The sequence below is a fragment of the Suncus etruscus genome, chromosome 6, assembly GCF_024139225.1.
Source record: "Suncus etruscus isolate mSunEtr1 chromosome 6, mSunEtr1.pri.cur, whole genome shotgun sequence".
NCBI classification, from domain to species: Eukaryota; Metazoa; Chordata; class Mammalia; order Eulipotyphla; family Soricidae; genus Suncus; species Suncus etruscus.
The window spans coordinates 66,314,593-66,332,695 of NC_064853.1; the positions used below are offsets into that span (position 1 = coordinate 66,314,593).

At 46.4% G+C, this 18,103-nt stretch overlaps 1 protein-coding gene across 2 annotated transcripts in view; it reads left to right on the plus strand.

Moving 5' to 3' along the window:
• Nucleotides 1–12,027, plus strand: part of VEPH1 (ventricular zone expressed PH domain containing 1) — a 134,444-nt gene extending 122,417 nt beyond the window's left edge. For both annotated transcript variants that reach the window (XM_049774445.1, XM_049774446.1), the window contains 2 exons: nt 6,663–6,799; nt 11,791–12,027. In XM_049774445.1, coding sequence (XP_049630402.1) covers nt 6,663–6,799; nt 11,791–12,027 — 374 coding nt within the window. The remainder of the gene's footprint in view (nt 1–6,662; nt 6,800–11,790) is intronic.
• Nucleotides 12,028–18,103: the final 6,076 nt, after the last annotated feature.

The following is an 18,103-nucleotide window of genomic DNA, read 5'->3' on the forward strand; positions in this document are numbered from 1 at the left end:
GCCAGCATGTGCTGACTGGAAAAGCAAATGAGCTGGCTGGGCTTTCCAGGGAATCATCTGGCTGAGGTGGAGGGAAGTTGCAGCATTCGCTCTCAGCTCTGAGGTGCCCAGTGAGCCAAGACCTTGGCTGTCCTGCCCACAGAAGCCATGCAGTGACAGCTCAGCTCTGCCCTCATGTGCGCCCTTTCTGGTCCCCAGAATAGGGCTCCACATTGTCCTGGCTACAGTGAGATAACTGGAGGCTGCTGTCATGATTGTCACGATTCTGGTATGGTTGGGAAGGAAAAATGAAAGGATTGTGAGGCACTTTCCTGATGTGCAGCCGCAGGTACCCTGAGCATGACCAGGAGTGACCCTTAAACACAAGCCAGAAAGAGCTCCAAGTACCCCCAGGTATTGGGCCCACCTCCACAGAGATAAAAGAGAAAAGAAGGGTTCAGACACCCATCAAGAGCCCCTCTGTTAGAAATGGGTTGTGGATTTGGCTGTCAGAGGTCACCACACACTCTACTCTGCTGGCTGTGCTCCACTACAGCAAGAAAATGATGGGGGTGGGGGGGTGGGGGTGGAGGAGGGACTGTCTCTGAGGCATACACTCGGGTTACAGAGCCTGTGATGCCCCTGACCTGGAACCGGATTTCACTTTCACATAAGTTTAAAGATCTGGAAGAAAGGCATCAATTGTCTTGGGTTGCTCATGTGGTTGGAGAGTGTGCTGATCCACGACGTCTGGCCCCATGTGTCTTCAGGCAGAATCTAAGCCCAGACAGCCATCAACATCCTGGATGACATGTAAGCTCTGCTCCTGAAATCTTCTCCCTTCGACCTGCTCTGGGCACCCTAGCCTGTGTAAGATCTCTCTCCCTCTTTCCCCCCACACAGACTCACACATGACTCTTCACACCCAGACTCACGCTCTGAGCGACACTCATATGCTGCCTCACTTACATACCTTCTCACATAAACATATTCAACATGCTCACACACAACTCTGGCATATCTGAAATCACAGTCACACTTGTCTCTCTCTCACACACACATGAACTCAACACACACAATTCTGACACATCCTCAGACTCACAGTCTCTCTCGCACATTCTCACAGCTCTTACCCCAACATACTTGCACACCATCTCACATATATTCTTACACTCAACATACTCACATTCAACTCTTGAACACCCATAGACTCGCACCTCACAGTACCATGGTGGCCTCTCACATTCACAATTCCTCGTGCATACTTCTTGCAGCCCCAGAGCCTCAGGCTCACAGTCTCTCAGTTACATTCACACTCTCACACATGGTCTCACATACTCACACTCTGAACAGACTCACTTGCAACCCTTACTCACCCAGACTCATGCTCCCCACACGTGCATACTGTTTCACACACTCAAATGCTTTCTCACATACTCACACAGGCTCACGCACATGTGCTCATCCCCACATCTCACACATGCTCACACACTCACATATGTGCTCCCACCTGGTGTTCATGAGCCCTGTGCCACAGACAAATCTCTCCATCTTGCTTCTATGTGCCATTAGTCATGATCATTCTTGTCCCGGACAGCAAACTAGAAGACCTGTTGATTATTTCCTCCTCTCCTGTTATATAATGCATGTTAAACCTCCTGAGTTCAATACCCAGCCTTATAAATCACAGTGCTCTACACCATTTGTTGCTGTCACCAAACAGCCAGATTAATCTGTCACCTCACCCCTGAACTTGGCCCTCTGCATTGTCTCCATCAGTCCCCACTATTTATTCTAGTGCCCCAGGGCTGCTTTCACTTTGTTTCATTAGCTTGGTTTGAGTAGAATCCAGCTGACTTCTGTCAGGGATCCTGAGTCCCAGGACCACCCAGGGTGCTGCGAACAGCTGAAAGGAATCCCCTTGTATAGACAAACACATCTTTCCTGTGAAGTGATAGGTTGTGCATTCCACAATTCCCAGAGAGAGGAAAGGATTTCTATGCCCCCAGTTTGGATAGGACAAGAGACATGGGTTCAGCAGCAATTCCGACACAAGAAATAATCCATACATGGTTGGGAAGGAATAGCAGGTCAGAAACTCACTCACAAGCCAGTCACCTGGAACCAAGAGCCAAGATGGGAGCTTCCCCTCCAAGCCTCCAAAGCAGCCTTCATTGGGAAAAAACAAGGCCCACCCCCAAGGGGAGGGGGAAAAGCCAGGTGAGGAGGCAATGGGGAAACATCTTTTAAACATGTAATCTAAAGGAACCAATCGAGAGACATCAAATTAAAACGCAATATGAAGATAAATCCAAAGGCCTACCAACATTTCCCATTTGGGGGGTCTTCTGAAGCAGTGCTCAGGAGGCCTAGGAGTCACTCCAGCAATACTCTGATCCAGGACTGTCCACCACAAGGGGTTGTGGATGTGGTTCTGGGATGTGCTTGGACCACCCCACCCAGGCAATGCTTCCCCCAGTGACACAGCAAGCATGTACCTCTGACCTGGTCCCCAACCCAACCTTGGTACCCCCCTCTCACATACCCAACACCTGGCAGTGTGCACAGTGCAAGGCAGACACAGGAGGCTGATCAGGAGTGGGTTTCTGGACAAGTTCTTGAGACATGGCCAGTAAGTAGGCGACAAGTGTGGATGGTCTAAGATGTAATTGAAACCAGCCTAGAGATCCGATATCATCCCAAAGATATCCTTTGGAGGAGACTTGTGTCTGAAGTATTGGCAGGCCTCCCACCCCATTCCCACACCTGTGCCATCAACTGCCCTAACTGTGAGGGTCCTGCTAACCCCCTGCCTAGCTCTGGGCTCTCTGTGTAGGTACTCAGGTCACACACCCAAGCTGGCACCTTTTCTATCCAACCTTTTCTATCCAAGCTCAGCAACCCCATCCATGACTGAGACCTTCTTCACCTTCTCCAACTCTCTCACAGCAATCCAGGAGGCCATCATCCCTTTGTCCTGCTCCCCAAGTGAGTATTCACTGCAGTCTTGCTTCCCCACCAGCTCCCTGCTTCCTCATGCCCATCTATGCTCACACCCCACTCCTGCGTTCAGGCAGGGTTAGCCCCTTTCTGCAGATATCCCCATGTCTTCTCCTACCCAGGCTCATCTCACCTGCAAACCTCATTTTTTCTCTGCATCAGTATTTTCTATTCTGACTTCCAAAAGGAATGGGTGAAAGTCTAAATCTTCCTCTTAGGAAAGACATTCAAATTGGCATACTCAGAACATGCAGTGCCCAAGAGAATTCTGTTTACTGTCCCATAGCCTTTGGGCAGAGGATGCCTTGTGAGCTTAAGGCCACAAGTTCAAGTCCTGATGTCCCATGTCACTAGATATGTTCCTCCTATTCTGTTGTCTGCCTCCCAGGTGCCATTAGTAACATCTCTCCTCTCCGCAGCCATGTATGTATGTACCACCCCCACAAGCATCCCAAATGAAAGGATGTAGGGGCACCATGGGCATGTGACTCCCCATCCATTGACATCAAAAAAGGGGAAGGTGTAAAAAGTATAGAGTCCTTTAAAAAAGATAGTATGTTAATAATACCCAGAGACAATAGAGACTAGAGCCAAGAGAACCAGTTCATGCCACAAATAGCAGTGGAGTGCAATTAGGGCAGAGAAGGGATCACAATAACAATGATAGTTGGAAATGATCATGCTAGAAAAAAGCTGGGTGCTGAAAGATAAAATGATAGGCACGACACCCCTTCAGTAACAGTATTGAAAAATCACAGTGCCTAACAGGGAAAAAAAAGGAAAGAGAGAGAAAGAGAGAGAGAGAAAGGAGAGAGAGAAGAGAGAGAGAAGAAAGAGAGAGAGAGAGAGAAGAAAGAGAAATGTCTGTACCAGAGGCAGGCAGGGAAGAGGGCAGGAGGGAAAATAGGGGACATTGGTGGGTGGGAAATGTGCACTGGTGAAGGGTATTTTATGACTAAAATTAATAGATGGCTGAAATTCCATCATGAAAGCTTCGTAACTATTAGGAAATAAACAGCTGTGAAAAACTTTGTAAACCATAGTGTTTAAATAAAGTAAGTTTTTGAAAAATGAATATTTCATCATGCTCCCAGCCAACTGATAATTAAGAAGGATAGAACCCAGCATGGTGGCAGATGTCTTCGCCAGATCATGAAAGGCGCTAGTTGGCTAGTGAAAGATATTTGAACTGTCTGGTGCATATTGGTGCAGATGAGGAGGCTCAGTGCCATGCCCAGTGCCCACTCTCTCCTGTGGAGATTTGATGTGGCACATGCTGGGCCCAGACATGCCTCTGCAGGTGGAACTGGAAACCAAAGAGCTTTTGTTTCTGAGGCACTTGTCTTGGTGTCTCAGGGGGTCCCCTCTGACTTGTGTGCCCTCAGACCTATATTTCAGACCCCACAGAGAATGGGATATTTTTTAACTGAGATGGGAACTGGAAATGGTTATTTTACTTTGTGACATTAAAATGCATTTTTTTTAATTTGGTTTTTGGGTCACACCAGCAGTGCTCAGGGGTTACTCCTGGCTCTATGCTCGGAAATCACTCCAGGCTCGGGGGACCATATGGGATGCCAGGCTTCGAACCACCATACTTCTGGATGAAAGGCAAATGCCTTACCTCCATGCTATCTCTCCGGCTCTAAATGCTTTTTTTTTTAATAGGGCCATTCCCCATAAAGAACTCTCAATGACCTGTTTTCCTTTTTTTCTATGGCTATTGTGGCTGTTGACCCAATAGTGTTTTTCAAGAAGGTTTCCTTTGTTCTCGAGGGAGCTCAAGTGCATTTCTCACTATTGTTGTTTGTCTGTGAAGTCAGAATAGGATCCCTATCCACCTACACCTTCAGCCATTTCTCAGTGGTTTTACCAGATGCTCCTTGCAGACATGGAATAGCCTTCAAGGGTCAGCTGAGCTGACCATCAGGGTCCACACAGGCGGACTTGTGTGTATGAATCTGCCTGTGCACCAGGATCTCTGCTCAGTGTTAAGGGGACTTAGGCACTGCTTTGGGTGATGTTAAAGGAGTAAGTAAGGAAGAGGGCACTGCAGTAAATGCACTGTTTCCCAAAGGCCATAGAGCAAGAAGTGACCAGAAGGAAAGTCTCTGTCATGGGGAGTGGGCTGGGCAGGACCACTTCATTGCCTACTCAGTGTCTGCCATCTTAGATGTTTGGCCTCTCACTGTCCTATAAAGGGAGCTGGCATTTATTCTCTGCTGTGTGTGGAAGAACTAGACTCTGAAATCTGATAGATAGTCCTTGATTATCACAGTCACCACTTTTTTTTTTATTTTAAAGCGAACACAATGGTTATCTCAGAACAATTGCAATATAACTTTGTCCTGGTCTCTTTCCCATTTGATCATGGAACATCCATCCTAACCATCCCACAGTAAGTTGCTGTTGGGCAGAAGGGGAGAGGCACTGTCTGGCTTTGTGGCACCCTTAACGGATTGTGAGGGCAGGAGCAGGCAGCCTCACTGACCCCTGGCCAGGCACACACGGAACTCCGCCTGTTCTCCCACTCCACTGGTCCTCTCAATCGAAGCTTCCAGATCCCGCATCTGGAAATCCCCCACCACACTTTCATTACCAGCCAGCCTTCTCCCTTCTTGTGTCTGCCCTCTGCAGAGGACTGGGCCTGTGCACCTCTTGTCCCTGACACCAGCTAGAATGGCCCCTCAAATGCACACTCCAAGCTCCCTCCTTCAGTTCTCTTCCCACTGCTCATTGCTCACAAACCCAATGTGCATTCCCAGGGGTCAGCTGCACTAAAACTCTAGTGAAGCCACAGTGAAACTGCCACTGTTCAAAAGAAAGAGCTTGTCTTCTAGGAGTACCACCTGGGTGAGGAAGGAGCTCATGTCCCATGAGTGAGGCCTGGGTTTGCCATGTGCATGGCACAGTATCCATCATCATCTCTGCATGTGCTTTCAGGGTGGGCTCATCCAGCCAAGAATGGCAGAGCAGAAAGAGGTGAGGATTGGGTGGCCAATGTGTGCTGAGAAGATTCTGGGGTAAGAACACAGGATCTGTATGTGCCATGAAAACTGAACCTGAGCCCAGGAAGCACTTGCCCATGAGAGGTCCTGGGTTCAAGGCATGGAAAACAAGAAAAGAAAATGGAAGGTGTTTGTATAAGTGAACAAAGTTGGGCTGCCCAGAGATCCAGAGCTTTGGTCGCCATTTGAAGTACAGCTTCTGTTGTTGGGTGGGACTTGTGCGCCAGAGCCTAAACTACAGGCCCCACAGTGCACCTCCCATCCTCTCACCTCCGTATCAGACCACCCACTCAATACCACACAGCATAGATGGGACAGGGACACACTGTAAGCAATGTCAGGCAGTGCCAGACAAGAACCTCTGTGTAGCTTGTTTCTGTCTCAGCATGCTGAGCTCTGTCTGACCACAGATGAGGGGGAGGGGGGCTCATTGATGGAGAGAAGAGAGGACTATGCGGAGTGGGCACTGGGCATGGCACCTGTACCTGTGTATATGCAGCCTATGGACCCTACTGCCAGGCAGCTCACTCAGCAGAGGGTGGTTCCCTGTCTCATACACACACACAACATATTAGCCAATCCCTAGGCTCACAGCTTTACAGTTTGACTGACTTTGACCACCTGCATGTCCAGAATAACATATGAAGGGCCTGATCATGCATTTGCTTCCCACAGTTGTCAACCAGGAGGGCCAGCCCCTCATGGAGGGAAAGCTCAAAGAGAAACAAGTGAGATGGAAGTTCATCAAAAGGTGGAAGACCCGCTACTTTACCCTGGCTGGAAACCAGCTTCTGTTTCAGAAAGGAAAATGTGTAAGTTCCTTCCCCTGCCCCACTAAGTTCCTGGTAGGGCCACAAGCTACAGGCAGCAGACATCAGCTCCTCCTTTAGGCTTCCCAGTACCCTTCTACCCCAGATCCCATGTTCCTTGCTCTTTGCCCCCAAGTGTTGAATGAAGTTCACCAACCTCCTCAGTCTGGGACTTTGTATGTTGTTGATTTACATGTTTGATGAACCCTACCAGTCTGTGCCCCAAAGTACCAGCCTGGCTAATGACTGGTTGCTTTCCTGACAGCAGATTCTATTTTGGGGTAAAGATTTTGAGGAAGAAAGGGGACAAGAAGAAAGGAGGAAGAGACAGGCTGGTGCAATTTACATCCCTCTTATGGTCAACTAAGATTATTTTTAAGCAGTCAGTATTCCTCACTCCCATTACCCTGGTATTAAGTGACCCTTCCTTTGACAGTCTTTCCAGGGGTTGAGAGTGTGGCCTACTTCTTAGCCATTTGATTTGGGCCTCCCAAGCCATGCTCAGGTACTTATTGTCAGCTAGCGGTTCAGTTCAAGGGCCTAAGGATGTGAACCTGCTTTGGCCCTATAGACTGGGGGTTTCCTGCATCTCTCTGGAGTATGTAATAGTGCTTGGAAGGCCCTATGGTGCTGAGGATCAACCGCAGGCCCAGCAAATGCTCAGCATGTGCCCTAATGGCTCTCTGCTCTCCCCCTATTTGTTGGCTGTCTGGAAGTAGAATAAGACCAAGAGCCCTGGAGACTACCGCAGGCCTTATTGGGTTGCCCACCCATGCTCAGAACAGACTGAAACTTGAGATCAGCACTGTTCATTCTGCCCTTTGATCAATGAAGCCCAAACATGGCTCATCACTGACCAGACTGGGTGCTGTCATGGGGTCTCTGCCAGAGCATGTTGTCATGAGTCCAGACCTGCCCCCATCCACTCGTTACAGACCATTACAAACCTCTCATACTGAATGGACTAATGAAGAGCCTTGGGGCCCTCTGAGCACTGCTCACAAAGCACATTCCTGCCTCCTGGGCATCTAATTCAGATATGAATGGAGACCTGGTCTAATTAGCCGACACTGTTCTGACTCTGAGTGAGAAACCATTGCCACCTTTTCCCTGTGTGAGCCCAGGCCACCCTATTTGTCACAAGACACAAACTTGGGGATCTGTTTGAAATAAATAGTGCATATAGCTGACACCATTATTGAAGGCAGAAAGGGCCTTTTTAGGTGTCGCATGGCAAAGTGTTTTCAGGAGTCACTCAGGAAGCCACGGATTCTCAGGTCCTTTGAGACAGAGTAGAGATGATGCATTAAGTGATTTTCTATAAACTCAAAACTTTTCTATTTACCAAATTCAGAGTCTTTGGATAAAGCTTAGAGTAGACACTGTTTTATTGCTGGCTGAGCAATTGGTTATGTTAAAGAGAAATAGAACTCAAAAGTCCAGAAACATGGCAGAATGTGTAGCTCAGAAGATTACCACAGCTGTGGGGCTTTACTGGAAGAGGACTGTGGAGCACCCACATCCATCCCAGCAGGGTGCTTTCATCTGAAACTGGGAGGCTCATCTTGCTTCTGTGTCTGACTCCACTCAGTGGTCTGTGGTGCCTTTGCTATCTGATCTATACTCAGCTGCTCATTGTCTGTCTCCTTTTTTTTTTTTTTTTTTTTTTTTTTACTCTGTTTCGGGTGAGAGTGTCCTCAGCATATCTTAGGGGCAAAGGACCACTTCCTGCAGTGTTGGATACAATCTTGAAGCTTAGGGCCTCATGCACACCCGGCCTGTCCTCTACCACTTTCCAAAGCCTGTGTGTTCATTTCTGTACTACAGACTAAGTCCCCTCAACTTCTAGTGGCACTGTCAGGCACTGATCCAAATTAATCTAGCCAAAGGGTGTCTAACACAGGCATCCTCAAGCATAATCCTGCTTATCTTCAAAGGAAGTTTGAAGTTCCTACATACTTTAAAGCATTTTAAGGTACATCAGGACTTCTACCATAAGTTTAAAAATCTGTAGTTTAAAAATAGCCTCTGTCACATGATAAATATTTTCACTTGAAAAGATCAGTCCTTTAACGCTAATCGTTACAGTGGGTAAGGCATTTACTTTACACACACCTGGATTTAGTCCCTAACACTTTGTAGGTTCCCTCAAGTCCCCCAGGAGTGCACTCTGAGCCAGGAGTAAGCCCCAAGCACTGCCAGGTGTGGCCCAAATATGTCAATAAATAAAACCATTGGAATAAAGTATCAAATCCTATCTGCCCAGCAAAGTCCTTATGAATGCTCCTTTAGGAGACATGTTCATGCTTAGTTTTGTTTCATTTAGCAGTTTCGAAACAGCAATAGGAACATTGTCAGTGCAGTGTAACTATATAAATTAAAGCCTAATGACCTGAATTTCTTATAATCATACATCTTTAAACAGTAATATTTTATTTTAAAAAATTAAATCATTTGGGGCCAGAGAGATAGCATGGAGGTAAGGCATTTGCCTTTCACGCAGAAGGTCATTGGTTCGAATCCAGGCACCCCATATGGTCCCCCAAGGCTACCAGGAACGATTTCTGAGTGTAGAGCCAGGAGTAACCCCTGAGCGCTGCCAGGTGTGACCCAAAAACCAAAAAAAAAAAAAAAAATTTAAATAATTTGTGTCAGTTCAGAGGTAGATCATCAAATGTCATGCAGGGCCGGAGAGATAGCATGGAGGTAAGGCGTTTGCCTTTCATGCAGGAGGTCATCGGTTCAAATCCCGGCGTCCCATATGGTCCCCTGTGCCTGCCAGGAACAATTTCTGAGCCTGGAGCCAGGAATAACCCCTGAGCACTGGCGGGTGTGACCCAAAAACCACAAAAAAAAAAATGTCATGCAGAGCAATTTAGCTGTTAGAAATGCAGGTTAATGGGCCTGAGAGATATCATGGAGGCAGAGCATTTGCCTTGCATGCAGAAGAATGGTGGTTTGAATCCCAGCATCCCATATGCTCCCCCAAGCCTACCAGGAGCAATTTCTGAGCGTAGAGCCAGGAGTAACCCCTGAGCGTTGCCTGGTATGACCCCAAAAAAAAACAAAAAAAAAACAAACAAAAAAAAGAAAGAAAGAAAGAAAGAAAGAAAGAAAGAAAGAAAGAAAGAAAGAAAGAAAGAAAGAAAGAAAGAAAGAAAGAAAGAAAGAGAAAGAAAGAAAGAAAGAAAGAAAGAAAGAAAGAAAGAAAGAAAGAAAGAAAGAAAGAAAGAAAGAAAAGAAGAAAAGAAAGAAAAAAGAAAGGAAGGAAGGAAGGAAGGAAGAAAGAAAGAAAGAAAGAAAGAAAGAAAGAAAGAAAGAAAGAAAGAAAGAAAGAAAGAAAGAAAGAAAGAAAGAAAGAAAGAAAGAAAGAAAGAAAAGAAAGAAAAAGAAGAAAGGAAAGAAAGAAAGAAAGAAAGAAAGGAAGGAAGAAAGAAAGGAAAGAAAGAAAGAAAGAAAGAAAGAAAGAAAGAAAGAAAGAAAGAAAGAAAGAAAGAAAGAAAGAAAGAAAGAAAGAGAGAGAGAGAGAGAAGAAAGAAAGAAAGAAAGAAAGAAAGAAAGAAAGAAAGAAAGAAAGAAAGAAAGAAAGAAAGAAAGAAAGAAAGAAAGAAAGAAAGAAAGAAAGAAAGAAAGAAAGAAAGAAAAGAAAGAAAGAGGGGCCGGGCGGTGGCGCTGGAGGTAAGGTGCCTGCCTTGCCTGCGCTAGCCTAGGACGGACCGCGGTTCGATCCCCCGGCGTCCCATATGGTCCCCCAAGAAGCCAGGAGCAACTTCTGAGTGCATAGCCAGGAGTAACCCCTGAGCGTCACAGGGTGTGGCCCAAAAACCAAAAAAAAAAAAAAAAAGAAAGAAAGAAAGGAAGGAAGGAAGGAAGGAAGGAAGGAAGGAAGGAAGGAAGGAAGGAAGGAAGGAAGGAAGGAAGGAAGGAAGGAAGGAAGGAAGGAAGGAAGGAAGGAAGGAAGGAAGGAAGGAAAAGGAAGGAAGGAAGGAAGGAAGGAAGGAAGGAAGGAAGGAAGGAAGGAAGGAAGGAAGGAAGGAAGGAAGGAAGGAAGGAAGGAAAGAAAGAAAGAAAAAGAGAAAGAAAGAAAGAAAGAGAAAGAAAGAAAGAAAGAAAGAAATGCAGGTCAATGAGACCCACAGGCAGGTCACGGTCAGACCTACAGTCGGAGGTCATGGTGCAGGGCACATCCCCAAGTGATTATTTGGAACCCTTTTTGTTTGATCTCCTGAGCGTTTCCAGGTCCCTCACACTGTGACTGAGCTTAATTGTGTCTCACCCACAGAAAAGGGAGAGAAGGGAGTACAGAGAACTTGGGAGAGGAAATGGGCCAACAGCCTGAGGGATGTTTTCCAGTGGCAAATGAGGCTGGTCACTATGGGCCCAATCAGGCTGTGGGGTAACTTGTGGAGAACCCCAAAAGCAAATCTCTTGGGTGTTTGACACAAAGACAAGGCCATAGCCCTCAATACTTTCTCACTTAGAGTCTTTGACACAGCTCCCCAAGCTGGAGGGATCCAGAACCAGTTTGTTTTAGTCCCTTTCTCAAGAGATGCATATAGGAAGCTTCCTTTTCTATGCTACCCAATTCTCTGTGATCTGGTGTCAGTTTACCTTTGAAGCGTGCTGCCCAATTTTGCTCAGTTTGGACAGGAGCAATGGGAAGTGAAGTGTTTCCCAGCCTCTAGGTCTAAAATATGTCTGTGTGGGTCGTGATTAGTGAGCAGTCTGTCAATTGTTCTACTGACCCCAGGCCTTAAATCATGAGAGCAAAAACTTCAATGGCTTACAGCTCTCGCTCTCTCTCTCTCTCTCTCTCTTCCCATCCCTCTCTCTCTCTCTCTCCCCACCCCTCTCTCTCTCTCTCTCTCTCTCTCTCTCTCTCTCTCTCTCTCTCTCTCTCTCTCTCTCTCTCGCCCTCCCCCTTCCCTCCCTCCCTCCCTCCCTCGCTCTCTTTCTCTCTCTCCCTCTCCCTCTCCCTCTCCCTTGCACTGCAGAAAGATGATCCGGAGGATACCCTGATAGAACTGAGCAAGATTCAGAGTGTCAAAGTGGTGGCCAAGAAGCGCAGAGACCGCGCCCTGCCACGAGCATTTGAGATCTTCACCGACTGTAAAAGCTACATTCTCAAGGCCAAGGATGAGAAGGCGGCAGAGCAATGGCTGCAGTGTCTCCATGTGGCTTTGGCGCAGGCACGCGAGCAGGAGAGCAAGGAGGTCAGCACCTACCTGTAGAAACTCAGCCTTTTGGACCAAACACACATCGGTCCTGACCAGCAGCCCTGCGGGGATCCTATCCTTCTCCCTGCACTATTCTGGTAATGTTTGCATGAACCAAAAGAATGGAGCTACAAATGGTGTTGGACCGAAAAGGCAGAGGTGGGGGAATCTAGAAAGTTCTATACATTGTCATTTAATTACATAACCCAAAGAAAGATTTGGTGCCTCATTGAAAATCACAGTTCATCGAAGGTATTAAAGAATTGGTAGAGTAGAGAGGAGCAATAGCACAGCAGATGGGGTGTTTGCCTTGCAAGTGGCCAACCCGGGTTCCATCTCCAGCACCCCTTGTAGTCCACTGAGCCCACCAGGAGTGATCCCTGAGTACCGAGCCAAGAGTAAGTTCTGAGTACTGCCAGGTGTAACCCCCTCCCAAAAGGAGTGGAATGGCTTGTGGCCATTTCGAAGACTCAGAGCTTTACCTTACTTGTATTAACCTAATTTTGTTTCTTCTTTTTACACACACACACACACACACACACACACACACACACACACACACACAAAGCAACTCACCATATAGACATTTTTTTCTAATCCAGTTCTTAGATTATAAAATTCTCAAGAGAAGTTCCCATATTTCCTATTTAATCAACATTTGCATAAATAAAAGAGGGCCAGCTACCCCAACGCACTCCAGCTCAAATATTAGGAAAATATCTTTTTTTTTTTTTTTGGTTTTTGGGCCACACCCGTTTGATGCTCAGGGGTTACTCCTGGCTATGCACTCAGAAATCGCCCCTGGCTTGGGGGGACCATATGGGACGCCAGGGGATCGAACCGCGGTCCTTCCTTGGCTAGCGCTTGCAAGGCAGACATCTTACCTCTAGCGCCACCTTCCCGGCCCCAATTAGGAAAATATCTTACTAAACAAGCACTTTGAAGTGTCTTTTAAGTACCTAAGTGGAAAAGATGACCCCTCATTTATTATTTCCCTCAAGATATAATTCCTCGGGGCCTGGAGAGATAGCACAGCGGTGTTTGCCTTGCAAGCAGCCGATCCAGGGCCAAAGGTGGTTGGTTCAAATCCCAGTGTCCCATATGGTCCCCCGTACCTGCCAGGAGCAGACAGCCAGGAGTAACCCCTGAGTACCGCCAGGTGTGACCCAAAAACCAAAAAAAAAAAAAAAAAAAGATATAATTTCTCAATGACAGGTAAGTGTTATGTTCAATCACTAACCAGTATAGTATGCCAGGAAAGTTTTCTTAACTCTGTTTATTCAGTGAATAATTAAAGGTGTTTTTTCCTCCCAAGTACGCTCTAACCACTCAGAAGTAAGTGCATCCCTGAAATGACATGGAGCCATACCAGTCTGCTGTGTGATAAAGATCTGTGTGATTTTTATCCAAATCCATGAAAGGCATCGATGCTCCTTTTATGGGTGCCTGAACCAAACCATGTGGGATGGAAGCAGCTGTGGGTATTTTGTTGTTGTTGTTGTTTTGTTTTGTTTTTGTGCCCTTTTTGAGAGGCTGGTAATGCTCAGAGCTCACTCATGACTATTGCTCTGGGACAACTCATTGCTGTGCTCCAAAAACTAGACAAGGTTCCCATATTTGAACCAGCACAGCCTCATCCACGAGTAGCGCCTTACCCCTAGTTTTCTCTCTGAGATTACTGACAAAGAACAGGATTTGGTGCCACCCTACACTGAACTTTTCTGCCTTCCTCATCACCTTAGAGATAAATCTGGTTAAAATTTTCCCTCAGGCCAGAACAGTGGTATAGAGTGTAGGACATTTGCCTGGCATTTGGCTGGCCCAGGATCAATCCCTGGCAACCCATGTGATCCCCGAGCTTACTCAGAGATATTTCTGTCATAGAGCCAGTAGTTACTCTTGAGAACTGCCAGGTGTGGCCCCAAAATATAAACAAACAAATAAAACCCTTTGAAGGAGGGAATCAGAGGTCTGAGCTCACATGTTCCCATGGGTCTGACTACCTAGTCTCACTCCTGGGTGTAGCACCAGCATTGATAGGATCTTCCCTTGGGAGGCACTTGGGTGTGTTTGCATTAGCCTCAAGTGCATTCATGCCATCAGAAGATAGGAAGTCTGCTATAGCTCATCAGCAGCTATAACTGTTCCCCACAGCACTCTATACAGGGTGGCCCTTCAGTAAGTCACCTCTGATCATCCTTAACGAGTCCACGTAGGCTGGGTCAGGCTCAGTGTCCGAGCACACAGTGAGGGAGCTCTGGCACCCCACACCCAATCAGCATCACCCAGATTGAGCCTTACGTCATCTGGCTACATTGGCCAGAAGACCAGAGGGCCCCCTCCCAGTTCCTTGCACAGTGCTTGGGAGGAAAACAAGTTTACAAGTTGCCTTCTTGACCTAATCTCTATTTCCTCCAAGCTCTTCTTTCTCCTGACCCAGTTTCTGCTCAACCCTCCATTGTAATAAGCTTCTATTTGTGGAAACACTCCCGCCGATTGGTCTGGCTTCATAGATGCTCTTTGTAACTTTAGATTCATGTAATCTTGCCTGCGTTTGGCTGGAGCAATTGGTTCAGTAAGCAAAGCTCTTGTGAGAGCCAAGAGTCTTAACTGGAAGGTTTCTGAACTTGTGTGTTGAGGGAGTCAACTCTTCAAAGGAAAGGCCTGTCCAGCTTGTCTGGGATTCACAGGAGCTCACCAAAAAGTGAAATGTTGCCTCCTTCTGGGTAAGTCAGATAGGGCACAAGTGCAGAGGTCGCTGAATCTAACTGACATTTTAGGAACATTTTTTGTGCCAATTAGATATCTGCAGTTTTACTTCATAAAATTGGAAGGCAGTAGCATGCAGAGTGAACATGCATGCTGTAGGCGCAGGCAACTCCGGTTTTATCCCCAGCACCAGCTGCTCAGAACTTATTGGGGTGCAGCCCTCATGAAGGCCCCCGAGCAGTGCCAAGGCAACCTGGGCAGTCTCCAGACCAAGGAGCACCACATTTGGTGGCAGAATCTCAGCACAATGAGCACCAGCAGGGAGGCCCCAATACAATTCTACACATAATACCAGGTAAAAACTCAAAGGCTGGATCACTGCCAAGCCCCAAGTTCCATACCCAGGACCATATGCTTCTCTCTTGAGCACTGAGCCTGGAGTAGCCTCCTGAACACAGTTTGGCATAGAACAAAAAAACAGAGAAATAAATTTATTAAATCCATTAGAGGACCAGAGTCCACCTTGAAAAGTGGCCAGAAGGTCCAGAGAGAAACTACACTCCCCATGCTTGACCATTTGGGTTGGGATGTGATTCCATGTCAGGGCACCCACATGTGTGAGGCCCTGCCTCCATTCCTCAGTCTAACTGGCTCCCAATACTCCTGCTTCCCTGTTCTCCAGGGTCCCCTGTTCTCTGAGTTCTCCTTCTTTGAAGTTCCCTGTTCTCTAGGCTTCCAGGAGTTTTACTAGATTAAGCCACCTTGGTCCAGGCAACCGGACACCTCTTTCCACTGCAGAGCTCAGCCTCGTGGGAAAGAAGCAAGCCATCCTGGAGGGGAGAGGGACTGAGTCCAGTAATTTGGTCTTAATTTGTCTTTCTGTGTCTTACAAGGAAGTAAGAGAGAAAACATTTAAATGGCAGCGACAGGTTTTAGAAACTAGCCATAAATGTGGGATAGTGCAACAGAACAAACAGAAGCATGGGAGCATCTTCCAATTGAGCAAGGGAGACGCCTGTACCTGGGGGAATGAATGAGAAGGACACCAGAATGGGCTCCCCAGTGCGCTCTGCGCTGCGATACTCGAGATGGCCACGAGATGATGCCAACACACACTAAACTAATTCCATCCCAGCCAGGCTGGTTCATTCCGGAGCAGAACTTCAAAATCTGTGACCCAAACCACCTCCAAGAGGGAAACCACCATTTACTAGCTAAAACATTTGATAACTGGTATAATGCCTAAGAAGATGCAGTATTAGGTGGTCCATCTCTGACTCCCAAATGCCCTTTTCAAATCCAGGAAAGAGGCTAGTACAGAGACAGAGAATACAGGCATTTAGGCTCTTGTCTGCAACTGACCCCAGTTTGATCACTAGTATCACTTACTATCCCCAGAGCCCTGTCAGTAGTGATCCCTGAGAGCAGAGTCAGGAGGCAGCCCTGAGAACTCTTAAGTGTGGCCCAAAAATAAAATTTAAAAAAAAAAAAAAGCAGAAAGGGATCCAAGAAGTGGCACATGCACAAAGAAATGAGAACTGAGAAGAATTAGAGCAAGTCACCACTGCAGGCTGAGTGTGACAGCTGAAACCCAAGCCCCATGATAGCGTGGGGTACAGGGGACCAAGGAGCCCATACACAACGCCAGAACCTCAGGAGTGCATCAATCAAGAATACCCCAGGCTGGGACAGCAGAGCCAGGGCTGACCTGCAAGTAGAATAAAGTAGGGCAGTGATCAGCGAGAGCCCCAGACTTTCCTACCCACCAGGAAGCCACTATGCAAAGCCCAATCTTACAGCTTAGCAACAAAGGCCCCTACTCTGCACACTACACCCAGCTTTCTTCATTCTCAGGAGCACTGAGAATGTTCCTAAAGCCTGCCAGGCTTTCTTTTCTTTCTTTTTTCCTTTGTTTCTTTTCTTTTTCTTTCTTTCCTTCCTTCCTTCCTTCCTTCCTTCCTTCCTTCCTTCCTTCCTTCCTTCCTTCCTTCCTTCCTTTCTTCATTTCTTTATTGGGTATGACCCCCAAATTCATGTTATGAGAAGGGTGGGGTTCCCATATACCAGGAGCATGACAGTATGGCAGGAAACAGCGTGGACATGGAGGCCAAACTGAGCAATTTCCTAGGAAAAGGTAAAAATTCCAGTGTTGAAGCTGGACCCATTGGCCCTACCACCCATTTAAGATGAAACCAGCTGATAGAGAGGCAGCAGATAAACTTAAAAGAACCAAGTTCTGGCTTTATTTTTTACTATAAAGACTGTAAAATCATGGTCATGTTAAAATAAGTACACATGGGGCCAGAGCCATAGCTCAGCAGGTAGGGTGTTTGTCTTGCATGAGACTGACCCAGGTTCAATCCCTGGCATCATATGGTCCCTAGTGCACGTGTCCAATGTCTGAGTTAGGATGTACATCACAGAAAAATATCACTAAAGTAAAAAAGATCACAATAACCTAGCAACACAGAAACCCTCCACACTGAGTGAACAAAGAAGGTAGTTCTGAAGATTCAACTACTATCAGTTCCCTATATAGCCTTTCTGATAAGGACATTAGAGAGAAAATGTTAAGAATGAAAGCAAAGAAACCATGGAACAGGCAACCAAGAGGCTATGAGAGTAAAATGAGAAAATTTCAACTAGAAATAACAGGCATGAAGAACTTGGTAGGCAAAATGAAAAACTCATTGGAAGGCTTCCCCAGCAGAGTAACAGATGCTGAGGACAGAATCCGGGTACTGAAGGTGAGCTGTATAACAACTCCATACCACAGAAGTTGGAAATGAGCCTTAAGATAAATGAAGAGAAGATGAAAAAATACTTAAAGTAACTGAACAGATAACAATGAAACTCTGGGATAAATATAACAGAAACAACTTGAGAATTACCAGGATCCCAGTGCACCAGAACGATAACTCCCATGAAGAATCAACTGTCAAACGCATCATTGCTGAGACATTCCTAGTGCTGAAGAGTGCATGTACCCTGGATGCCCAAAGAGCACCAGCCAAAAGAGACCCAAACAAAAGCACCCCAAGGCACAACCTAGTTAGTCACAATGATTAAAATCATAGAGACTGATTCTAAAAGCAGCGAGGGCAGAAAAGGAAATAGTATACAAGGAAGCATTCTTAAGAGTTACAGCAGACTTATCACAAAGCAACCCTCCAGATCCAAAGGCAGTAGTAAGAAATAGTGAAAAAAATGTTTACCTTTATGGATAAATAGCAGTACAGGAACTTTACACACTCAAAACCAAACCTAAAAAAAGAACTGAAGAGGTGACTTTAAGGGAAGACAACAAAAATACACCAAACACCTACAAAAAGATGACACAAAACACCATGTAAGTAATATCTCTCAATGTCAATGGACTGAA